General features: G+C 50.5%; 1 protein-coding gene across 2 annotated transcripts; it reads right to left on the bottom strand.

Moving 5' to 3' along the window:
• Positions 1-325: 325 nt before the first annotated feature.
• Positions 326-12,087, bottom strand: Sec6 (Exocyst complex component Sec6). 2 transcript variants are annotated; one of them, XM_037230985.1, is made up of 15 exons: positions 12,004-12,087; positions 11,616-11,730; positions 10,965-11,093; positions 9,931-10,126; positions 9,350-9,482; positions 8,917-9,104; positions 7,314-7,403; positions 6,466-6,591; positions 5,487-5,669; positions 4,340-4,509; positions 3,088-3,205; positions 2,696-2,848; positions 1,911-2,167; positions 1,507-1,648; positions 326-975 (listed from the first exon to the last, which is right to left on the bottom strand). In XM_037230985.1, exons 2-15 carry the CDS (start codon positions 11,723-11,725, stop codon positions 742-744), a joined length of 2,229 nt encoding a protein of 742 aa, XP_037086880.1. In that variant the 5' UTR covers positions 11,726-11,730; positions 12,004-12,087; the 3' UTR covers positions 326-741. The 2 variants fall into 2 exon arrangements, with proteins under 2 accessions (XP_037086880.1, XP_037086879.1); XM_037230984.1 differs by having other exon boundaries at positions 12,044-12,081.
• Between the last annotated feature and the right edge of the window lie 11,618 nt (positions 12,088-23,705).

Here is a 23,705-nt window from a genome sequence, read left to right as displayed (position 1 = left end):
ATTGACTTTGCCATCAAGCAGCTGTGCTGTGCATTACTATTCCGTGCATACAGCATGCCTTCAGTTAGTTTTACACGTCGTTTGAAATACCACCAAGCAGGATGTGCAGGATGACATGGACATCAGCATTGTCAGGTTGAACTATCTAACGCAATCCCATGTATGTCAAATGCATTCGGTATTCTCCAAAAGTTGGGTGTAGCAGGCCTATTCTATTATCAGGCGCCACACATCAGCCGGACGCAAACTGGGTTGTTTTCTAATATTTTGCTTTTGCCTTTCTAGCCTCGTGCAAACAGCAGCCTGTCATCAACATTTCAAGAACTTCTGAGTGCATACTTTTATTGAGCCATCCCTACATTCTTAAAGAGGTAGCATTGCATACGTATGCATAATGCTTAACAATGCTCACTGCGCAATCCACATGGCTATGTTGTGGCCTCTGTTCCACCTTACGTGTGTTGCTGTATTTCAGTTTTGCCCTCTTGCCGATGCCCCTTGCAAACAATAACAACATACGAAGCATAGCCAAGGCATATATCACGCACCATTTATCACCATCAGCTTGCGTCTTTAGCGACCCAACCTGTTCTTTCGCAGTATCTGCTTATCGGTTGCCCAACGGTTGCCTACAAACGCCAAGCTAGCGTGGAATCAATGACGCGCCGAGCACAGCTGCGCGGGTGACGTTCAGCAAACTGCCACATGGCCCCGGTCAGGTCCGGCAGACCGCGTCCTCGCTCAGGTCAGGTTGAACAGGCCGTTGGGCACCTGCACTCGAGACAGCACGGTGGCTGCGCCGGGGGCGGGCGCCGCCTCCAGCAGCTGCTGGACGCGCTGTCGCACCTCCAGCCGGCCGAGGTCGCCGCGCAGCAGCAGCAGCGCGGTCAGGTGGTCGGCCGTGGCGTCCGGACAGTGGCGCAGCAGACCGTGCAGCTCCAGCGTCAGCAGGTCGGCGTCCTCCACCCGCAGCACCTGGGCGCCGCGCCGCCTCGAGTCACGTCACGCCCACTCGCACGGTAGCGCTGAGGTCAGTCTGTACGGTCAGTCTGTCGAGGTCAGTCCAGCGGCGAGGTCAACCGGTGCCCATCCGCGGAGGCGGTCCACAGACGGGCAACAGGCGGTTACGGCCACCACCATCCGCCCAAGCGTCTTTTGGGTAATATTAGAGCTCGACATTCGGGGGTGAAGAAGCTGATGGGCAAAACGCGCACGGACACCTCCCGGGTTATCTATACATAAAGCTGCTCAGGTCAACGGGGTCCCTGAGACCAGGTGAAAACAGAGCAGCCAGAGAAGCGCGACAGTACAGATAGATGGCCGCGAACAGGCGTGACAACCTAGGATGGCGTCTAGGACCATATATATAGGAGCACAGCGACAAGGACCACTAATCCCGTGCCTCGGCCGGCGGGCAGAGACACTCACTTCCAGAGGACCACACAGGCACGAGGCTGGACCGGCCCACCAGCCTGGCGCCACAAGCCGGCGAGCAGGGCCACCCACCTCGGCCATGGCCCGCAGGATGGTATCGGCACTGGTGTCCTCGCCGGGCCGGCTCGCAGCCGAGATGCGCTCAAACGTCTCCGTCAGCTGGGTCGTGTCCGACACGATCTTGTCCGCCCCCTGCTGGCGCTCCTCCAGGGACCTGGCCGACACTGCCCTGTCAGCGGACACGGCCAGCCCGGACACTAGACGTACACGGCTGGCCCGGGGACACGGTGGACACGGCCGGTCCGGGGACCCGGCGGACAAGACCGGCCCGGGGACCGGGCGTCCGGCACGCTCGTCCAGAGGTCGCGCCACAACACCGCCACACCCCCACGACCGACCCGAACTGGCTCAACAGGCTGCGGTTCCTCCCGAATCATGTTCAGTTTACAGAAACACTCCTGCTGCCGGTCACGTACTTGAACGTCATGCGTTTCTGGAGCAGCGCCGTCAGGTACTTTTGGTAGATCATAGCCAGGGCATCGAGCACGATCGTGTCGAAGCTGTCGCCGTTCAAGTGGACGTAGTCATGGCAGTAGTCTTCGACCGTGGCACAGATGGTGTTGACCGCCTCCGGCGAGGTCATCCACTTCCGGGTCAGCAGGTCACGGAAGTGCGGCTCCAGGTCTAGCGACATCTCCTCCAGCAGAAACCCGATCGTGTCGTCTCGCAGCTTCTGCGCGCGCAGACGTGCGGATCCACGTAAAACTCATCCGCAAAACGGTCCAGCACAGCAGCAGCGGCGGGAGAATGGGGTGCATTACCTATCGGCGTGAGTTCCAATGGCGCTCGGGTGCATCCAATCCGATTACCCGCCTTCACATATGCGACTTATGGGCAGGAGTTGGCCGGAACATGGAGCGCTTTCAGACTGTACCAATTATATCAAATGACACCTACCCACATGTGTTTCTGCAGATCCGAGGTCTGACTTGGATGTGGCCACACAGTGCAAAAGGGGACAGCAATAAGCACAACTGGCAAAACAAGAACACATAACTCTGCGACCACCAGTTTACAGAGGTCAATACGACCGCAGCCATTACTCTCGACACAATAACTGGCTGCATTCAGCAAGCAGAAGCACCCCGTTGGACATCATGAGCGACCGCACATTCGTTTGTTTCGAGACTCCGGCTCTGGGTGGCCAGTATTGCACCGTTTGGCTGTTTGGTGCGGCTGGCGACGAGAGCAGGTCACTGACCCGATAGGCAAGGAGCAGGCCTTCCAGGGCCTTGGTGCCGCCGTGGTCGTTCGCGGCCGGCTTCCAGTACCTGTCCTTGGTCTGTTTGGCAAGCTCCATGATACTGGAGCAGTTGTTCACGATCGCTATTACGTAGTGAGTGAAGTAACGGATCTGAAATGATCAGCCAGTGTTACAAGAATTGAAGACAGTGCACTGAAATATACTGCAGGAACTCTTCCGCACGAACAGATAGCAAAAATGATCAATCAAGCATATATGTTTATATATATATATATATATATATATATATATATATATATATATATACCAACAGTCACATGGGCCCCCATGGAACAGGACACGCTCGCCCGCGTACACGCACCAGTGGTGCGCAGTGGCGTCAGATTCACCTGGCTACGGTCCACGAAGTGCTGAACCTTGTATGCCACTATGACCTGGCGGTACTGGTCCCCGAAGTTGGTCACCTGGGCAAGGCTGACGGACAGCACCTGCATTGCGAAGTCGTCACTGCAAACGGCACACACGCACACCCGTCACGACACGCCACTAGTGGACGGGTTGGTCAGGCTCAGTCGCATCCCGTACAATGATCAGGGTCAACCGACAGGCCGGGAGCAGAAGGGCAGCAGCGCAGAAGGCGAGCAGAAACGGCAGAAAAAGCAGCACCGGAGAGCCAGTGAAACCAATCACACACGCCCTGCCGCTTATGCCACGGCACTGGCCGACATCCAGCGGCCAGCGGATCACGCGCCGTGCGATCACGTGCGGCAGCTCCACGCGACACACCAAATGGAAAAGGCCATATCGCTTCGCTTCTTGTCATCCTTACATCCAATCCAACTTGGACTGCGTCCAGCCATCGGAGCGCCTCGACGCATACTTGCGTTGAGCGACGTCCGGATTCCACGCTGACCCACCACAATATGGGCTCCTTTAAAAGGCAACAGCCGAGTGCAGCCTCGACTGACTTCATCAAAGATGGGCATTTTGTGGCAAACTCAAGGACACCAGTGGCACCCTCAAGGAGCTTTGAAATTGTGTCCATTTCTTGCCCATCCTGAACCGCTACAAGTTCCCCATTTCGATTCTTGAGAAGCGAATATCAAATGGGAGCCTCGCGAAGTCATATCAGAAAAGAGCATAATGCTGAATATAGGTGGTCTTTGCCCCTATACCATCAGGGGAGCTACGCATGGGTGGCTTGGGTTCGAGGGCATACACATGATCTCTTTTGACTAGTAAATTACCCGTAATCGCTACCAATTTATCAATATTACATGTACGTCCGAAATATGTGAAGTCGCATGCATGCATCTGTCGTTCCTACTTCGTTACCCATGACCTTTAAGCTCCATCATTGGTACGCTTACGGACCCTGCTACTTAACAGACGGCGCCCGATTGCTCGATTTCGCCCGATTTCCGGTAAGCATGCATCACACATTTAGACGATTATCACACACGTACATTGGGCACGATGGCCTCTGCACATGGATACCTGGTCGCCAACTTGTGATACAAATACTTTCCTGTCTGGACGATCCTGTGCTCTGCATACGACTTTAAGTTCTAAAAAGGTTAAGGGTCCGTACTAGCCTGGATTTCCGGCCCAGGACATCCCCAGTGCAGCACGGTAACCCACCTGACCGACTTGGCCACCTGCAGGTTCTGGTCGATCATCTGGAAGACAATGAGTGGCGCGGCCGTGAGGAAGCGGTCACCGTCGACGTCCGGCGGTTCGTCACGCCGCCAGTCGGCCGCCTCCTGTTCGATCGTCTTCGTCAGCCACGACTGATAGTTCGCCTCGATTTTCTGCGGCACACCAATGATGTCAGGTCGTGGAAGAGCCAGCAACGCCGCTGCCAGGCCGGGAATAGCCAGCAACGCCGCTGCCAGGCCGGGAATAGCCCGCAACGCAGCTGCCAGGCCGGGAATAGCCCGCAACACAGCTGCCAGGCCGGGAATAGCCCGCAACGCAGCTGCCAGGCCGGGGATAGCCCGTAATGCAGCTGCCAGGCCGGGGATAGCCCGTAACGCAGCGCATACCGGTGACAACGTCATATGCTTACACAACAGGTGGCGGTAGCACAAGGTCAGCAATGAAAGCACAACGGCAAACGGCCCACAATTCGTCTTGTCAGACGATTTTTCGCCTTATTAAATGACGACATTCCGCGGCAGTTTAGCATAGGCAGCAGCCAGCCTCCAATGTAAAAGCAACCGACATAAAATGCAGTGTTCACCTCACAGAAATAGCAACAAAAAGGTTAAATCGAATCGCTCGTACAGTAGGTACACGACGCTCGAAAATAGGCTCTTACTGGGCATTCTCCATCCACACACACGCATTCTTTTGCTCTATGATTTCACACTCCTCCTGACATAATATGCTTTAAGAAACAAATTTCACACCTGCCGTGCCATTTGAAACGCTGAGAAGCTTTAGCTGAGGCCGGTGTCTCAAATTTAAAGTTTGTGACGCAAAGCTTGAACGCTACTTGCTCCCAACATTTGAGTCTACCGAGAGTTGTTAAATACAGCTACAAGGAGCGTACAGATACAAAAAAATCCCTTCTACCGGCTTTATTCCTCGCTGATGCATGAAAATCAGGTGAAACATAGAGACTTGTCGATATTTGGTCTGTTGATATTCTGGCCTTCTGTGTTGCTCCAGTCAAAGCTTATGATACCGCACAGCAAAACCACTGACGAAAATCTCAAGCGTAGCCGATGTCACAGGGCCGGCGAGGACGCGCCCTGGCCAACATCAGAACGCTGCCGGTCCCCACCTCAACATAATCCTTGACGAGCTTGTCGCGGGTGTCAGCATCGAGCAACGGTGGCAGCGCATGTACGTTGATGCCCAAGCTGGGGTGGCCCAGCAGCTCTGGCCCCGGGTACGTGCGCTGGCTCCAAGAGAGCAGTGTGAAGTACTCATTACCCTCCAGACCGGAGGCGATCGTGTCCATCAGCTGCGGCGCGGCGCAGTGGGTCAGACGGGCGACGTCACATGGCACAGTGGGTCAGACGGGCGACGCCACATGGCGCATTGGGTCAGACGGGCGGCGCCACATGGCACAGTGGGTCAGAGGGGGCGGCGCCACATGGCGCAGTGGGTCAGACGGGCGGCACCACATGGCACAGTGGATCAGACGGGCGACTCCACATGGCACAGTGGGTCAGAGGGGCGGCGCTACATGGCGCGGTGGGTCAGACGGGCGGCGCCACATGACGCAGTGGGTCAGACGGGCGACGCCACATGGCACAGTGGGTCAGACAGGCGACGCCACATGACGCAGTGGGTCAGACGGGCGGCGCCACATGGCGCGGTGGGTCAGACGGGCGGCGCCACATGACGCAGTGGGTCAGACGGGCGGCGCCACATGGCGCGGTGGGTCAGACGGGCGGCGCCACATGGAGCAGTAGGTCAGACGGGCGGCGCCACATGACGCAGTGGGTCAGACCGGCGGCGCCACCTGGCGCTCGCAGGCCGACTCAGCGGCCGGCTCGCTAGTGTCAGCTGCTCCCCACGCATACAATGTTACAAAACAACGAGACCGCCTTTGACAAACGGCTTGTCAGTGTCTGAGTCATCACGGAGGCTTGGCAAGCCGTTCGCCAATCCGGAATTCATTTGAGCATGTGACTTGCCTATAGCTTGTACTGGCAAGAATCATTATACATGTGAACAAACTGTGTCATTTTACCGCCGGCTACCACAAAAGACGTTCAGAACGGTGAGTACCCTCGCGGCGCTGCTGTGCTCACATGCTTGGATAGCGCGGTGTGGTACATCTTGACATATGTGTTGAGGATGTCGTACTCAGGCGGGAAGCAGACGACGCACAGTTTCACCACCACCTGCAGGTCCTCAAGCACCAGTTGGCGACACACCTGCCGAACAGGCGGTCAGATATCAGCGCTGCTCGCCACATCGGAGACAGACGCACCGGTCGTGCAGACGGTGAGGTAAAGTTCGTCTGCAGTGGCGGCACGCTACACCGGCCTTGGGGTTCGCAGACCTATCAGACGGCTTCGCGCCTTGTCACGTTAGACGACTACATCTGGCAAAACACGGTACAAGGATCGGCGGGAGCCACGTCATGTACGCCCCGAAGAGGCGCCAAAGTCGCGTAGTGCGTAGCGTCACGGTCGCACGTAGTGCGTACCGCCACGATCCCGTCACGTAGTGCGCACCGTCACGAGCCCGTCACGTAGTGCGTGGCGCCACGGTCACGTAGTGCGTAGCGTCACAGTCACGTAGTGTATAGCGTCACGGTCACACGTAATGCGTAGCGTCACGGTCAATACGAGACGTGGGGCGAGATTGGCGTGAGAAAGTGGCTGAACTTGGCACGCATCATGTGACGCGAAACTGCCCAATTGTGCCAGCAGTTTTGCTCATAGTTGTGATGTCATGTGCACATAAACATGGCAAATACCGTAAAAACATCTTTTTGATCACAATCAAACATGCTTTAAACCAAACAGTCATGGCCGCGGCTGGACGAGTAACTCCGAGACGAGCACCGCGCGTGAGATGTTCACAGTCGGGCACGGCATTCAGGCGCATGACACTGCCATGCCACGACATGGCCCACAGACCATCCACCCACCTCCAGGTGCCGCACAAGCCACATCTTATTGTCAACGCGGCTCTCGAACGCGTTGGCTTCGACCCGGGTGTTGACCGCATCCTCCAGAACCTTGAACAATTAGCATGTGGTGTTCCAAAAGCGTAAGAACGCACGTCGTCATAGTCCACGGGATATGACCTGAAGCGGTTTTAGATCCTTGGATGACATTGATCAGTTTGACCGACGCAGCAAACACAGAAAAAAGAAAGCATTAGCTATATATATATATATATATATATATATATATATATATATATATATATATATATATATATATATATATATATATATATATTTATATATGTATATATATATGTGTATCTATATCTATATATATATATATATATATATATATATATATATATATATATATATAGATATAGATACATATATATTTATATGTGTATATATATATATATATATATATATATCGATCTGTGCAATCATGGGTCACTTACGCGAAAGTGATCCCGTGGCCTAGGTCAAAGGTCATCGTGTCGACTTCGCACATTGTCTCAACTTATATTCAACAGAAACCACATTTCATATGCTGCCCCTCCAGACCAAAAATAATACAAAGTAGTGTAGTAGTAGTAGTACGTAATGTAGAAGGAATATAAGTAGAGCGCCTAAATGGCCTGATAATGGCCCAAAACACAGCCCTTTTACTTATATTGGCATTTAGACGTCACCAAAGAAGGACGTACGTCTGTCTGTGTTTTCCTACAACGGTGTATTGGTCTACACAACATCTCGCGATTGGTAATAAGTTGTATGCTGGTAGATCGATACTTGATCCACCTGGGCCAAGTCAGAGGTTAAATGCTCCTGAAAATGGACCTATTCAGCTTAACATGTCCGTCCTGTCATCTTAGCATGTCCGTACGGCACCATGCCTAGAAGCGGTACGAAACTTAAAGGGAGCGTTCCACACTGTATAGGATTCTGAACTGAAATAGTCGTCTTGATCACTTGGCACAGTTCTCAGCCGTGCCCTTCCCAAGAAGTAAAATCTTCTAGTTTTTAAGCTACATGTCCATTTTCAAGCAACGTTATTCATTAGTTGTCCTGCAACTTGACTTCACTGAAGTTCCAGCTGTGAACATATCGTGAAAGATAGACTTCCAGCGCATTGATCCAGCGTACTGGTACCAGTTCCCGAATGGTATCAACCTTACTTCTTGGATTCATCTATGTGAGAACAAATGAAAAGTTATACGTCTGCCAGCGTCTCGTTTGCCACATACTGCGCGAACTGTGCCACTGGTCATAACCCGACATGTCTACAAATTAGATATTTACATCCCTTGGACATCAGAGCATACAGATGCTCCGTGAGCATCGCACTCGCGTGAAGAAGGAATACCCTCCAAGAGCTTAGAATATTTGACATCCCCTGACCTTCCTCGACTCGTTCTCAGCGACGCATCACACGCTAGGTGCTTAAAATGATATCTTAATTCGATGGCAGCTTACGATCATACTCGCGATTTCAAAATCTCACAATGACCCGTCGGCAGCCTTTGAACATGGCTGGGCCACACCAGACGTGACATTCCGTGACGTCACCCAGCCGGCGCACCTGGAGCGCGCGCTGTCTCCAGCGCTTGGGCCGTCCGGGCGGCACGTAGTCGGTGTGGTGGCCGCCGCTGAGCAGCTCGGCGTCGGCCTGCTCCTCGCGCTCGATGATGCGCAGCGCCGTGACGATCTCCTGCGGCTCGCGGCGCACCGTGGCCAGCGTGCGGCTCAGCTTCAGCCACAGCTGCTTCCCTGGCGGACGGCGGCGCAGGTCGGCACGCCCCGCGGCCACCACGCGCCACAGACGCAGCTCTCGTATGGGCAAGTGGCGGACACCGGAACAGCGATGTCCTTAGTGTAACCGGCGCACGTTTACGGTCGTCGGAAACGGCCACTTCCTAGCGAAGAACAATGAACACGCACTGCGTAACATTATTGCGTGAACTCGAAACGCGTGCGTCACGGGGACAGGTAAGCGGGGGAGGGGAGGGGCTCACCAAGTCTGTCGGAGAGAGCCTCCACCTCCTTGAAATGTGCCTTGAGCCGCTCCACCTCGCTGCTGTGGCCACCCAGCTTGCGGAGCAGGTCCAGCAGCAGCCGGTCCCGGGTCCGCTCCAGCTCGATCAGGTACTGCCGCAGCACCGACCCACCGGCGGTCACCACGAGCCAACGGCACACGAACAACATTAGCTGCTCCTGGCGGGAGGGGTCACTAGTCTGGTTCTGTGCCCACAACTGTTGGCGATGCACGTGTGCACCTGTGTCAAATAAAAAAAAACTGTTGGCAATGCAAGTGTTGGGTGCCGAATAAGCTCATGCTTTGTTCTGGGAGTGTCTGCAGCGACGAAACTTGTGCCACTGTCTATCGAGTAGAGTAGGCCCCAGTGAATACATTGGTTTCATCACGGACAGGCCCTATTCACCAAGCAAACCCATTCCGCAAGAATCAGAGCAACCCTCATAAACGTATCGAACATTTTCGGCGCCAGCAGTACTGGTGTTGGGAGAGGCTCATCTCAGTCGGAACACGACCGGGAGCAGTCCGTGAAAGTGGATGGGGGGGGGGGCGCCCACAAACCTTGTGCGCTGCCAGCAACGTGCTTTGTTGCATGACCTTCTGGGCGCGCTCCACGAACTTGTCGATCATGAGCGTGAAGTCCATGGTGCAGACGGCCGCCTCGTACTGCTGGTGCAGACGACTCTCCTCGCGCAGATCGGAGAACTGCGGCAGCAGGGCGGGCACCTCGGCCAGCGCCGCCTCGATCTCCTGCAGACTGGGCACGCCGCACACCGACGGTCAGCAAGCATATGTGGCAACCACAAACACACCATGACAAAAAAACAAGGTGTTGGAATCTCACTGTTGTGTGTTTGACATACAAGCTTCCATGATGGCAAACAGTGTGCTATTCATTGAAGTATTGAATAACACTACAGTGCAGTTTTCCAATGCATGTGAGTTACAGCTCAAAACACCATACAAATGTCAAACCCTCCCCTTAAGCATGTGTGCCACCTATGCCAGCATACTTTTAGTGGCAAGAGTGACACACCACTTTAGACCATTGCTCCACAGGGTGTGGTAGAATGCACCTAGTTGGATGCCAAGCCAAGGGGATCAATGCCAGTTCATGCTATCAGGCCTCTTGTCTCCTCCCTGGTCTTCACATTAGTCATGCCTGCCTTCTTGGTAAGGCCCTCTGAACATGAATCCTCACATTTTCACCTACCCTGATCAGTTCATCCTGAATGTGAGGAGTAGCAGCAGCCAGAAGCCATCAAGGCACATATGCAAAAACATGAAAAATATTGGTCTCCTTGGCATCCCAATGGCTGAACTTTCCCAAATTCACAGTCATAATGTTATCAGCTGAAGCAAGAACTATGCTCTTGCATAAAATCTTTGTGCTCTGCATTTTTATGGTTTGAATGCTGCTTTCCTGATCAAAGCATTTTCCTCAACCTGGGACAACATGTGAATAGTATTTCTTGCTAGTCCAAGTATGGACCATGCAAAAGCTGTGATGTGTACAAGCATGCAGTGCCCCTACTCCTGGATGTCTCGTGACAACTGATGTGCCTGCTTTACTGTGCATCTGAGAGTGACTGTACCTGTGTCTAGACTCCTGTATATCCTGCAGTGCTGCCTGCAGCTGATTCAGGCCCAGCTTTACATCGTCCAGCTGACTCTGCATTGCAGTCTTCAGCATTGCCTCCACTGAGTTCTTCTTGCGCACCACACTAAAAATGCAGGGGCCAATTTTCAGGGACACTAAAAAAATACTCATGCACAATTAATGCACAAATAACAACAGTAAGGTTTTCAAGCAATGAGTGCAGGGGATGCAGAAACACATTGCACTAATTGCATGCATGCCATATGCAGTAGTTTAACTTTTTAAGCTGTCTCTCAGAAGAGCATGACTTTTTAGAAACAGAAAACACCTTAAACAAAGTGTAGTTACTGCTAAGCCTGTCATGCCACCACTTGCTGTCATAGTCCAATTCCCTGCCCACAATCCACATCAAAACCAGGGCAGTTGTGCTAACCATAGGCTTTGCAACATCTTCTAATACAAGATGATTTTAATTTACATCAGAGCCCTAACACTACTTAAAATTATGCACTCTACAGTGACTCCAAGGCTGCACATGTGAGCCAGGGCATTGATAAAATGTCTTACACAGTCATGTCACACCATAGGCTTTCACAACACAGCTCTCATACATTTATCTAACTTATTTCAAAACTGGCTTACTGACCGCTGCTTATACTGGTTAACCTTCTCCAGTTGATCAGGCCGCTGCAGCATGTTTGCCACCTGCTGCCAGGCCAGGTGCTGGGCCTCCATTTCCAGCTTCTGGATGTTCATTTTATCTGGACAAAGAAATGTAGTTAAATGAATGAAAATAAACCCAATTCAAACATGGCGTACATCAGCATCATCACTGAAATGACTCCGAAATCCGCGGTTTAAACATATCACACAGGCATTATCACTCAATAATTTTGGCAAGCGAAGGTTTAAGTCTAGTATTTCGGCACGGGATTTCCAAAACCGCAATAGTAAGGGTACTGGGTTTAGCAAAAAATATCATGATGATGATGATAGATGATAGATGCAAAGATGCACAAGATACTTCACAATACCTCGATTAAGAAATTTGAACCAAAAACACCAACAAATGACCTGTCACACGACAGTTGCCACCGGCACCCGCCCCTTCCACAGCGAGCGACGCCTTAATCAAGGCCGCATAAATATGTGGTGCGGGTGTCAGCTGATTATTCGGACACACATTGACGTCAATCACGTGCAGCTCACTGCATCGTGACGTAACAAAACCACAAGTCCCTGCCAGCCAGTGATGCTACCGCACGAGACCGCGCGGGACTGAACAACACATGAAGAGAATGGACGAAACTGGACAGAGAAACTGGACAAATGGGGCTGGACGCTATCGGATAGGACTGCATGGAATGTAATGAGACAGAGTGGGACTGGATGGCACCGGACGGAACCGGATTGAATGGAAAAGACCGAACGGGAACTGAACGAACGGAATAAAAGTGAACGAACGAGACTGGATGGTGTCGGATAGGACTGCATGGAACGTAATGAGACCGACTAGGACTGGATGGCACCGGACGGAACCGGGCTGAATGGAAAGGACTGAACGGGACTGGATGGGTCTCGTTAGGATTAGACTCAGTCAGAAAGGAACGGGCTGGAACAGACGGCACTGGGTGGAGTGTGATGAACGCAGATGTTACTGGGCAAGACAGGATGAGACCATGGTCTTTGCCAGACGAGCCGGCACGGAGCCGGGCAGTGCTGCGCGGGCCGTGACGCAATAGAACAAGACCGGACGGAACCGGATAGGATTGGAAACCAACCCGATGGTACTGGATGGGACCGGGTCAGTGGTAGCGTATCCAAATTTGGGACGGGGCCAAGAATGAACGAAAGACTGAAACCGAACGGCCCCCAAGCCCACGGGTCCCTATATTTCAATGAGGCTTTTTGCTCGGTGGTAAAATCACCGACTGGTCGCCATTGTATTTAAATGAGTTAGTGTCTCCACCAACTCAGCTACGCCACGGTGGTTAGCTTCAAGGTTCGAGCTGCTTCGGCGCCCGCTTTTTGCCCCTGACTGGGAGGGCTTGCAGCCGGGATCAGCGGTCACCCCAGATCAGCGGGGTGAGCCAAACCGAACATTTCGATGCGTTAAACTTATGTCGCAAAGTTCTGCCGTTTAGTTGGAATTTTGTAGTCGGTTGGTCGGTCAGCCAGGGTTCGCACAGCAACACACTGCTCAGCGTCGGCTCGAGCCTCAGGAAGTCATCCAAAGCAATTAGAAAGACGTATTTTACATGTCATGAGAGGCTACGAGACAGCTGAACGTGCCACTCTGACTCGCTCATCAGCAGCCAGAAGGCCACTGGAAGAACAGTCCGAATTATGTCGGTGCTTTTCTCTCAAAACGTCTCATGGGGGTCGAGAGTAAAATAGACCACAACACACCGGGTATACTAGCATGCTAGTGATATGGCCATGTGAGTCATCGTGACAAACACTCCAAGCTGAGCTTACTGTCTACGGTAGTTTCGTAGCTTCACCAGCTGATTAGAGGTACCTTGCATCAGCATAGATCGATGTGGTATTGATGGGTCTGAATTCTGACTTCTGATTGTTTATCATGTCATTGTGCAGTAAAACCGGTTCGAAATCAGTGACGAGGGGCACAACGAGGGTACGTTAAAGGAAGTGTTTCACATTTGTATCGGGTTTTTAACTGAATTATCCATCTTGAAAATCATGCGATGCAGTTCACAGCCTGCCCTTCTTGAGGCCTAAGGCACTCTAGTTTCTGAGCTACACGCCGCGAAGATGTGCAGGCTATTTCGGGAAGACCTTTTAAAGCCACCCAGGCATCCATGACGCCACTACAACCCGTCCTCCAAATTATCCCATGCCATTACCTATGCCGCGATCAGGGTCAAGAAATATATAACTGTCGATTCGTTCATATCTGGTGTTCGTAAGAACGATTTTCAGATATAAGGTCCATCAATTGGCTTTCAATCATACTGAGCGATGTACGATGACGTAATTAAATAATCACGTATTTAGGGGCAAATTTACTAAGCAGAAAAAGACTTAGGCCTCCATGGGACCGACGATCTAGGCCCGACTAGGGGCCCCGAAGTGTAGACTAGGCTATGTATAAGAGGGAATGTTCCAAATTTGAAGATTTGTTGTTCATTGGTGTCTTCGGTCGCGTCGACTGCAGCGGTCATTTTGCGCCCATAACGATGCTTTTACTTAATTAGTACGGTGTGAAAATGAATTGAAAATCAATATCTTTTTAAAACGAAAAAAGCTGTTTGGAATCAAGAAAGAAGGAACTGTCACCGAGCACATCGTTAATCGTCAGGGTAGAAGCCTGCGGACCAAAGTGACGTCGTCGTTCCTCAATGAGGCATGGACATGATACAATGACATGATGGACAGTGAGGACGGCACCACACCGCTGGCATAGGGGTCTGTCGGTTCCCTGCAACAGATGGCCATGAGTGGCATACGTATGCCCAATGCGCAGCATACATAAAACCTTCTTCCCACCGCACACTGCGAGAGCATGGCGACCACAAGCCCAACTTGGCATTTATCGCCCTGAGCTTATTGCCACCCACCTGGTTCCAACAACGCTGCAATTTGCTTCCCAGGAAGGTCTTGACTGCCGGGTACAAATCGCTGGCAGGGATAGGCAAAAACCGGGTATATGGTGCCACCGCTGCTCGCTTAGCAGCGGCATCAGCCAGCTCCTTGCCCACGATACCGACGTGACTGGGGATCCAGCACAGGGCAACTCTCTTTCCATCCAAATTTGAAGATATTAAAGCAAGGCATCAGACATGATGAAATAATCTCACTCGTAATGGTCGGTATGCTTTGCAATGCAAGGGACTGATAGACAACACAATTTATATATTAAGTAAACATCCTCCTCAATGCGCCATCTTCCGCTTCCTTGTGAATCCGTCCTTTTCGGTCCCGTCTGATGCCATCTGATCTGTATGGCTCCATCCGGTTTCATCCGGTCTCGTCCCGTCCGGTTTAGTCTTGTTCCATTCGGTCCCATCTGGTTCCATCCGATTCCGTCCGCTCCCTTTGTGTTCCGTCTTGCTACATTCAGTCACGTTTGGTGCCCTTCGACCCCGTCTAATTGTGTCTGGCCCCGTCTCGTACCGTCCGCATCCGTCCGGTCCCGCCCGTTGCCACCCAATCCCGTGAGGTCATATCACGCCACGTCCGGTCCCATCCAGCGATTTCATATTTTTGTAGCTTGTTAGCAATAACCGATTAAATCATCATACAATTACGAAAATCGTGTACCTCACATAAGGTATAGTAAGAGGGAACGCTCCATATTTGAAGGTATTGAAGTAAGCATCAGATATGATGAAATTAGCTTACTTATAACTGCTGGTATACTTATCAACAGAAAAGACTACTCTAGACAACATAATTTTATTTTTAATAAACATGCTCCTTAACATATCATTGTCGCATTACGTCATCGCGCCGTGCACATCATTCATTGAGAGCCAATTGACGGCCGTCATGATCGGAAATCGTGCTCACAAATTTCAGATATGAACGACTCGATAATTACATTTTGCTCGGCCTTCATCGCCGTACGGCTAATGGGATGGCAGGATTTGAATGACGTTATTAAGGCAACATGGTTGCCCGGGTGACCTTGAAGCAGTTTCCCCAAATTAGCATGCACATCTTCGCGAGCGTTTAGCTAAAAAAGTAGAGAGGTTTAGATCTTGAGAAGGGCAGGTCTGTTAACTGAAACGAATATTCTTCAGGATAGTTATTTCAGTCAAAAAACACAAAAATGAGGAAAACTGCTTCTAAGGGCTGTCACCGGTAGCTGCACGGTGACACACCTAGCTACGAACATACCTAGGTCGCGCTAGGTATGTTTGCCACGGCTAGCGTTATTTAGGTGGTCGTTGTCGAAAGATTACCACTATCAGCTTGGTCAGCTAGCGTGGATCGCCAGCTGTTATAACTGCTCCATTGTATATTCACTCCGCACGTAGGCTGCTAGTAAATTCGTCGTGCTTTTGGTTGCTAAAAGCAGACGGTTTTTTTCCTTTTCCGTCGAGACGTTGGCGCAAAATAACGCAACGCGTTGCAGGCTGCAGAACTCGCAACATCACTGAATGTTTTGCCTCACTTTCTTTCTACAAATAAATTTACTTTGTTTTTGTATGTTGAGCTTTTTCGGCTTCCAGAGAAGCTAAAATGAAGGAAAATATTTGAAATTATCATGCATAAGACGCAAATGTCATTAAGTTAAGCAGAAATGAAATGACTGCATCATAAGCAGTCACCTGTGATCTAAAAACAGTTCATTCGTACCTTTTTATCCGACACTAATAGTCAAAGTGTTTAGGGATTTTCTCGGATTCCAGTGATGTCGAGGGGCCAGTGGATTGAGGGCCAGCGTGGCTTGAAGCTGGGTTAAAACTTTGCTTTGATATGCCCATTCCCTGATCGCCTGGGGAAGTCCATCTTTTGTTTAGAGCCTTATCATCGAAACAAATATAAATCAAGTAATTTTAAACACTTGCGCTCACCGCCTGCCAAAAAGAGCACCGGCTTCCGGAGTTGCAGTCTCCGTAGGTTGCGCCGCGTCTGTCTAGCAACATAGAGGCAGTGAACCGACGGGGGAAAGTGATCGTGTATCGGAAAGTGGCACTTTCAAACGCTTTATGATATAAATTAACATACCGTAGAAGATATCCCGACCAATGTGTTTTATTTGTGCGATTTTCTGATTGATCATCGGGGCGGATTACCACGTACAGCACCACGAAGCAATGATACAATGGTGCAATCTCTCTTGCTCGTGTTGCTGTAACTGCTTATTCCGTTCAGATAACCAGTTTCGAAACTGCGCAGATAACATTTTTCATGAGGAACTGAGGGACATTCCGTCTCATCCCAAGGCTTCATCACCGCTGCTATTCTGGTGATGCGGAGACAGTGGCGCTCTGGTCAGTGCGAAGACCCTTGGAGGGACACATGCACCGGTTCCCTTCCTCATGCGGCAGGCTCTCTGACCGGCACATCTGGCACCGGATCGACGCAGGGGCTCTCATGGATGCAGATCCCTTACCGGTGCAGGGAGTTCAGTATTTGGTACCGAGACACCAATTCGGCTCTTCGACCGGTGGTTGAAACGATGCGGAGGACCGCTCGTTCGGTACTTGGGCCTCTGACTGACATATAACCTTTACAATGTCTGGTTGTTAATGCAAACCCTTGCATCGTCATTTCTCATATATCCTTTCATTATCAAGGGGGCCTCAAACAGCGCATGAGGCCCTTTGACATTCGGGGTCCCATCCTGTCCCTATTCAGCAAATGTGCCCCCGGCCGACCTGGGGCTCATTGCCGACACCCGGTCCCCTGTTAGGCACTGTGGGTCCTGACCAGCACAGGGGTCCTTCACTGTTTTACAGCACCCGACCAATGTAAGAAGCCTTCTGGTTGACATTTGCAGAGCACAGCCTTGCCCCTGCTTGGGAAAGGGCTCCTAGGACCCCAGCCCCTTATGGAACCGACTGTTCGGTTTTTGCTGCTCTCAGTCAGCTGACTGAAATAGAGGCCCTCACTGGCTTAGGGGCCGCCGATCGTTGCAAGAGGCACTACGAAATTTGATATTTCAGCCTTTGGGCTGCGTTCCCTTCAAATGACCTCCGGTCTGCCTTTCGGCCTGTCCTTGGTCGTCGGCCCCAAGGGGCGGAAAGAACCTTTGTGCCCATCGACCGAGGGTCTAGTCAGGGATTTTATGAGACTGGAAGTCATTGCAAAGTTATGCCCCTGAAATTTCGTGCCTCTTGTCATTCGGGATCCAAATGAGGGTTCGGCCCTTTGTGGTGCCCGCTGGAATTGGGTGTGTTTTGAAAAAAGGTTATGGTGCCTGGATATAAAAGGATCCTTCGCATAACCGGCATGTCCAGGATTTTGTCAAAGGATATATCGTGGGTATTGTGGTGTCCCTGGAATTTGGCGACTTCAAAATGAAAATTTGGAGCCCTTTGTCATACCTATGAAATGTTGTGCTTCATGAAAAATAGGGTTCAAAAGTTCCAAGATGAAGGCTTTGGTGTCAGTCACAATGACATTTCGGAGCGGCAGAAGCGATAGTTACTCCCCTGCCTGCCGGCAAGGGGAGAAACAGTATGTTTTTGCCACTCCCCAACACAAAACTTTTGGGAAGCCCACATTTACCAAACCAAAGGCATTGTAGCTACCAGTAGAGTACCCGAATTGAGATCAAGGAGGCCCCCATAACTGAGCTGGAGAGTAATAAATCGGGCTCAGAAGGCCCTTGACTGCAACAAGGGACACGCTTTCTGTATCATGAGGCCACCTTTATTAATAAGGTAGTCTAGATCAGGAGGCCCAATGTTGTTAAGGAGACCTATTTACAGGCTCGGGAGTCCCCGCTATAAGCTTGCAGCTTCCTGTTTCGTTAAGGGGCACGTTCTATATTCAAGAGGCCTGATTTTTGGAACAGGAGGCCCATTTTATGCACCAGATGGCCGAGGCCCCGGATAGGGGTGCCGTTTTGCGATAGCGAGGCCCCTTGACTACATTTGGAGGCCCCTCGCTAATCGGAAGCATCTTGTTCTCGGTAGCAAGGCCCTTCTATGCATCGGGAGGACCTTTTCTGCAAAAGGAGACCCTTTTTAGGTTAGTGAGGTTTCTCACCAGTCAATTAAAAAGTACCCATTCTGTAATTTTCCTATGGACGTCTATTTGCTTGAATATGATACATGTAACAGTTCGATAAGGGGGCACGTACATGCCCTCGGTGCCTCTGCCCCGTAGAAGGAGACCCCATTTTGTATAGGAGGCCCCCTGGAAAATCCTGTCCCCAGTTCAAAATCCGTGACGCCGCCCCTGCACGTGAACAGCAGCATTATCTACAGCCCGCATTTCTCAAAGGATGGTGCATGTACTGTGCACGTGCGCCAAAGTATTGTTGCATCAAAATTGCCTCCAAACGATTGGGATCATAGAAAACATTTGAAAAGTGGTGGTCCACCGTCGGCACGTTGCGTGCGCACGCCCTGCTCCGAATATTCAAAGGCAAAATCTGGTGAGGTTGAACGCACGCACATTGTTATAGTTCCTGGAACTCCGTTGTTTATCGGAGCAGAAATGGACGCGTCCCGTCAAATACGATCGCGAAACAGGTTGTGATACATAAATTGTGCGGACGTCGGTGGTCTCCCCTGGCCCTCCGCCAGCAAACTGCTTTCAGTCAGTGCACACACCAAGGCCAAAGTGGTTCCTAAAGCTTTTCACTTCTTTGCTTTACTAGAAACTTAGCTTCCAGCCGCTTCATTTGTTCGTCGGGGGCGTTGGAAAGCTGCCTTCAGCACGTGAATGTGAAGGCAGTTGCTATGTGTTCTTGAATTTTCAACAGTTCTGGGATGTGAGGATATGAATACAGTTGCCAGTGCCGTGTAGATTTTCGTAACGTCAGGACAGGTAGCAAATGCTACGGGTTCTGGGACATTTTCAGCATCTCATGGGTGATTTTTCAGGTACCAGGCGGGAATTTGGTGACGAAATGGATGAAGAAATCGATCCACAAGTAAGTGATTTTTAAGTAGAACAGAAACCGCGAATCTTAGGTAAGTCCGATGTTTCCTCGACCTACATACTTTCCATTACCACACTTCGCGCTGTTAGTGTGGGGATGAGAGCAGCCAAACATAAAGGCCTTTAAATAGAGTTATAGGTTGTTTCCTTTTCTGCTGGTAGAGGGATGGAAGACAGCCCAGCACACTAACTGAAAAGAAACTGGTAAACAGGGAGGCAGCCCCTTTCACCCACCTTTTTACCGCTTAATGCTCAGCCCCTGCCATCCTATGAGAGGGCACAATCAATGGGACTACCAGAATGACCACTGCCAGCACTAAAACGTGCAGTCTGGCCACGGATCGAGTCAGCAGGCCAAAACAGCTCACATCACCAAAAAATGCCGATATGCCACCAACAACGTCATTTCAAGTCTGTTTTCGGAAATCGACCAAACCTGAGCGCTTAAACGCTGGAGTGCCGGTGGAGCCGTATGAACGATCGCCAAAATAAGTTAAAATGTAACCAAAAACAAGTCGTCTTTCCAAAGTAGCTCAATAGACTAGAGCGCATGGCGATCCCAGTCAGAGGTGCAACCAGAGCCTTCGTGAGGGGAACACGGTGAACAAAGGACACCGTAGTGATGAAAGCCCCCCCCCCTGCAAAGCAAAAATCAAGGGATGTAACCCACGTGATGTCGAGGGTGGCACGATGTGCTGCGTCATTTTTTAGTTTTTCTTATATAACTGAAACAGAAACGAGAAGCTACTGGAATACGCAGTTCTGGCTGCACCTTGAAGTCAACCTGAAGGAATCTTGCGTTTAATGACTGCTTGGAATAATCTTTTCTGCGCTCTTCTTTTTATATTGGTTCGGTGGACTTTCTAAGTCGACAGAATCCAGGGGATTTGCCGTCATATTTTCCGGGGTCTAGAGACATTTGAGAGGCCCGGGAGCGCGTATTGTATATCGAAATGGGGTCACACATGTGTATCAACCTTGTCATCCCATGTTCATTTGGGAAATTTTGACCCTCGGTCGGAATTGATGAGGGAAAATTTTTGTAACAATTGAACACGCGCGCTCCTATGTATTGAAACGAAAATCCCAACGTCCGACGTTGCAGTCTCCAGAGGCCGCGATGCGTCAGCCCTGTGACCAACACATGGTGGTGGCCAACGATCGGACGAAAGTGATGACGCATCTGAAAAAGAACGTTTCAGCGCTTTAGCACATTGATTCGTGCAATTACAAGGCAGCACTGGCGGACGTTTTACCTGTGTTTTCATCAACCAATGCATACAAATACAATTATCATGCGCCTGCTTTCGGAGTCGAAATCGGCAGATGCTCAGCTTTCAAATGTTCTGCGGATGTCAGACGGTTCCAGCAACCTCAGTCGGCTGGCAGCTAACAGTGTCTTTTTTTTTGGCTGCCAACGTGATATTTTTCATATTTTTCTGACGGGTTTTTCATGGTCGGTTTGTTTTCAACTTAGCTGCGACCTTTCTGCCACTCTATAGGGATTAAAAAAGATGCTACTCGTAAGCAGTATGCGTATGCCGCTGTCTGTAAAAGCATCCATCGCTTATAATATGTCGCATCACATCGCTATAAATAGCCGCAATCAATTTCCTCGTCGCGTCAATTGTAACTTATTTTTGGCGCAATCTAGAGAACAACAAGTGGCAATAAATTGATGAGTACCTAATGCTCTAGTCTCCTGGCCACAGATCCTTGATGGCAAACGTTTCTAATGCAATGGCTGAAACGCCTTCTGGGAAGTTCACTTACCGCTTGCAGCAAGCACAGAAAGTGCGGATGCTATGGCACCCACGCCCGTCCCCCACCACGCCCTGCTCCCCGTTTCTGGGCCTATGCAAAGTTGTACGTCGCCCACTTGTGCGCCGCAGTTTTCTTCGTGCCTCTTCGCAGCCGGGTTACCATAACCTCAGCACACCGCTCAGGAGCAAAGCAGTTTGGGAACATACCGATCTGGGTGACTAGTTAAACCCCGCGGCTTAAATGGGTGGAATGGTCGAGCAAACCTGATACGCCTGATCTCTCTAGAGCGGAAGAAATCGTTGTAGCTGCAGCTTTTTACCAGCGGTACAGGTGTATTTTCCAGACCGCTTTGCAGACATGGATTTGGTATCCGTTGCTGTGAAGAACCGGCAATGAGTTAAATTATGTTTTTCGCTCGCGCTATCGGGTTTTGATCGCGCGACGGCTCGTCACATATGCACATACACATACATATGCCTGTGAACACGCTCATGCAGCGCTCAGTGATGGCAAACGCATAACGCTTGTAAGTTGCAACTCGGACCTAACTTGAAAGCATGTCTAATTGCAGGCCTATATCACGTACATCCGTATACATGCTGTTTCCTAGCAGTGCCTTTTAAGTTTCATGTTTGGCGATCGAAACAAACTCATTGGCTTGCAATAATTGTTCGTTTCTTCAATCATTTTATGCTATGTCATAAACTTGCTGGCTGACACTTAGTCAATTGGGCACTGTTGCAGTGGGGACAAATGTCTCCATGTGTACCCCCTAGTCTGTAGATATTTTCGTCCAATACGTTGTGCAAATTTAGCTCGTACGACATACAATGCCGCACATAGTAGTGTCCGCGCAGCTTATATAGTTATTTGAGTTGTATAGTTATTTGAATATCGACTTGGCCCTGTCAAGGTCTTTCACGTTGTCCTGCGTTGTCTTTCGTGTTGTCCTGCGTTGGGGTGTACACTGCATAGAATATAGCCTTGCATGAGCCATAATCAAACATAATTGCTAGCCGACGCTCCGTTATGCCCTTGTGAGCTTCTGAGGCTTTGCCTTCCATATTTTCTTGGAAAAGGGGCTGCAGTGGCACATTGCTTGCGCTTGCGCCGAACGCACAAAAATTGTCGCCCCCCGCCCCCCGCGAACGATATATGCCACTTTTTGGTGGCCAGAAACACATAGAATTGTGGGGGCGATTAAAGCCCCAAAAATCTAACGTCCATTCGTGACGAATGAGTTTGGAAGATGCAAAATAATATGACTGGGATAATGCCTGTACAAAAAAAATGTTCTTCTTTTCGTCCTCTACCGTAGGACAAAAGAGCTTTCTCGCCCGCCAGAGCTTTGCCTTTTTGAACACGATCTAAAACATGTCCGGAACATTGGTTTTACTTCCGCGGGTGGCCGGCGCCTCTGTTTATATTTCCGCATCACTGTCCACGGTGCTCTCCTGACTGTCGAATGCCATCATGCCGGATCACTCGCTGTTTCCATCCCTCCCTCTAAAAAGCTGGATTTCCGTGCATTTCTCCTCACTATCCGCGCTGTCCGCGCCACTGACCACCAGCCACGAGAGAAGCCTCCGGCCTCGAGACGGGTAACGGCCCAAAACACGTCCGACCGCCAGGTGATAGGAATAGTTGGCGCTAGCTTTTCGCCGTGCACTGTTTTTACAATTGGTATATCGACGTGTAAAGGGGTGAGAGCCGTTACCTTGATAAACTGTGTGAGTGTGGATATCATAGATACGGGCCTGATCCCCACCATGGACTGGCCACAGACCCTTTGGTGGCCATCTCTTAAGCAGAAGTGTTCTTCAAGCCGTCTGACCTTTTGGTAATCAGCCATTCAGTGTCCCCATTTCCAAACGGCCTGCGCCGCTTTCGTAAGCTGAATTGGCCGATTAATGCAGGGCAACTTGGAAACAAGCCTGAAAAATAGTTTAACGTGCCGTCCTGGAGACACAGTAAAGTGCACTGTTAGATTATCATCACGCGCCACCATTGTTAACGTCTCAGGAATGGCAAAACAGGCCGCCACCTTCAAAATCATGCTGACATAATTTGCAAACTTTGGACCAGAACGCGTTGAAATTTACATAGCTGTATCAAGAGCAAATACCTGTGGTCCATATTAGGCACGGCATCCAGTGATGTCTCGCAACAGGCAATAAGAAATCACGCCACGAAAATCTTGAAAGTAGACGTAACTGTAGTTTTTTGCTCAATGGTTTCATCGTTTTGTAATTTTTAGACCTGAATAAAGTGTGATTGCATATCAAGCAGTTCCCGTAGATACTTACGGAAGTTGTGTTATGACCCAGCAGAATTGGCATAGCATGACCTTCATCGTTCGACGGATTGAGTGCTAGACGATTTAATT

Source organism: Pollicipes pollicipes, unplaced genomic scaffold (genome assembly GCF_011947565.3).
Source record: "Pollicipes pollicipes isolate AB1234 unplaced genomic scaffold, Ppol_2.1 Scaffold_6686;HRSCAF=7923_pilon_pilon_pilon, whole genome shotgun sequence".
Lineage (NCBI taxonomy): Eukaryota > Metazoa > Arthropoda > Thecostraca > Pollicipedomorpha > Pollicipedidae > Pollicipes > Pollicipes pollicipes.
This window is presented reverse-complemented; position numbering and strand designations above follow the sequence as displayed.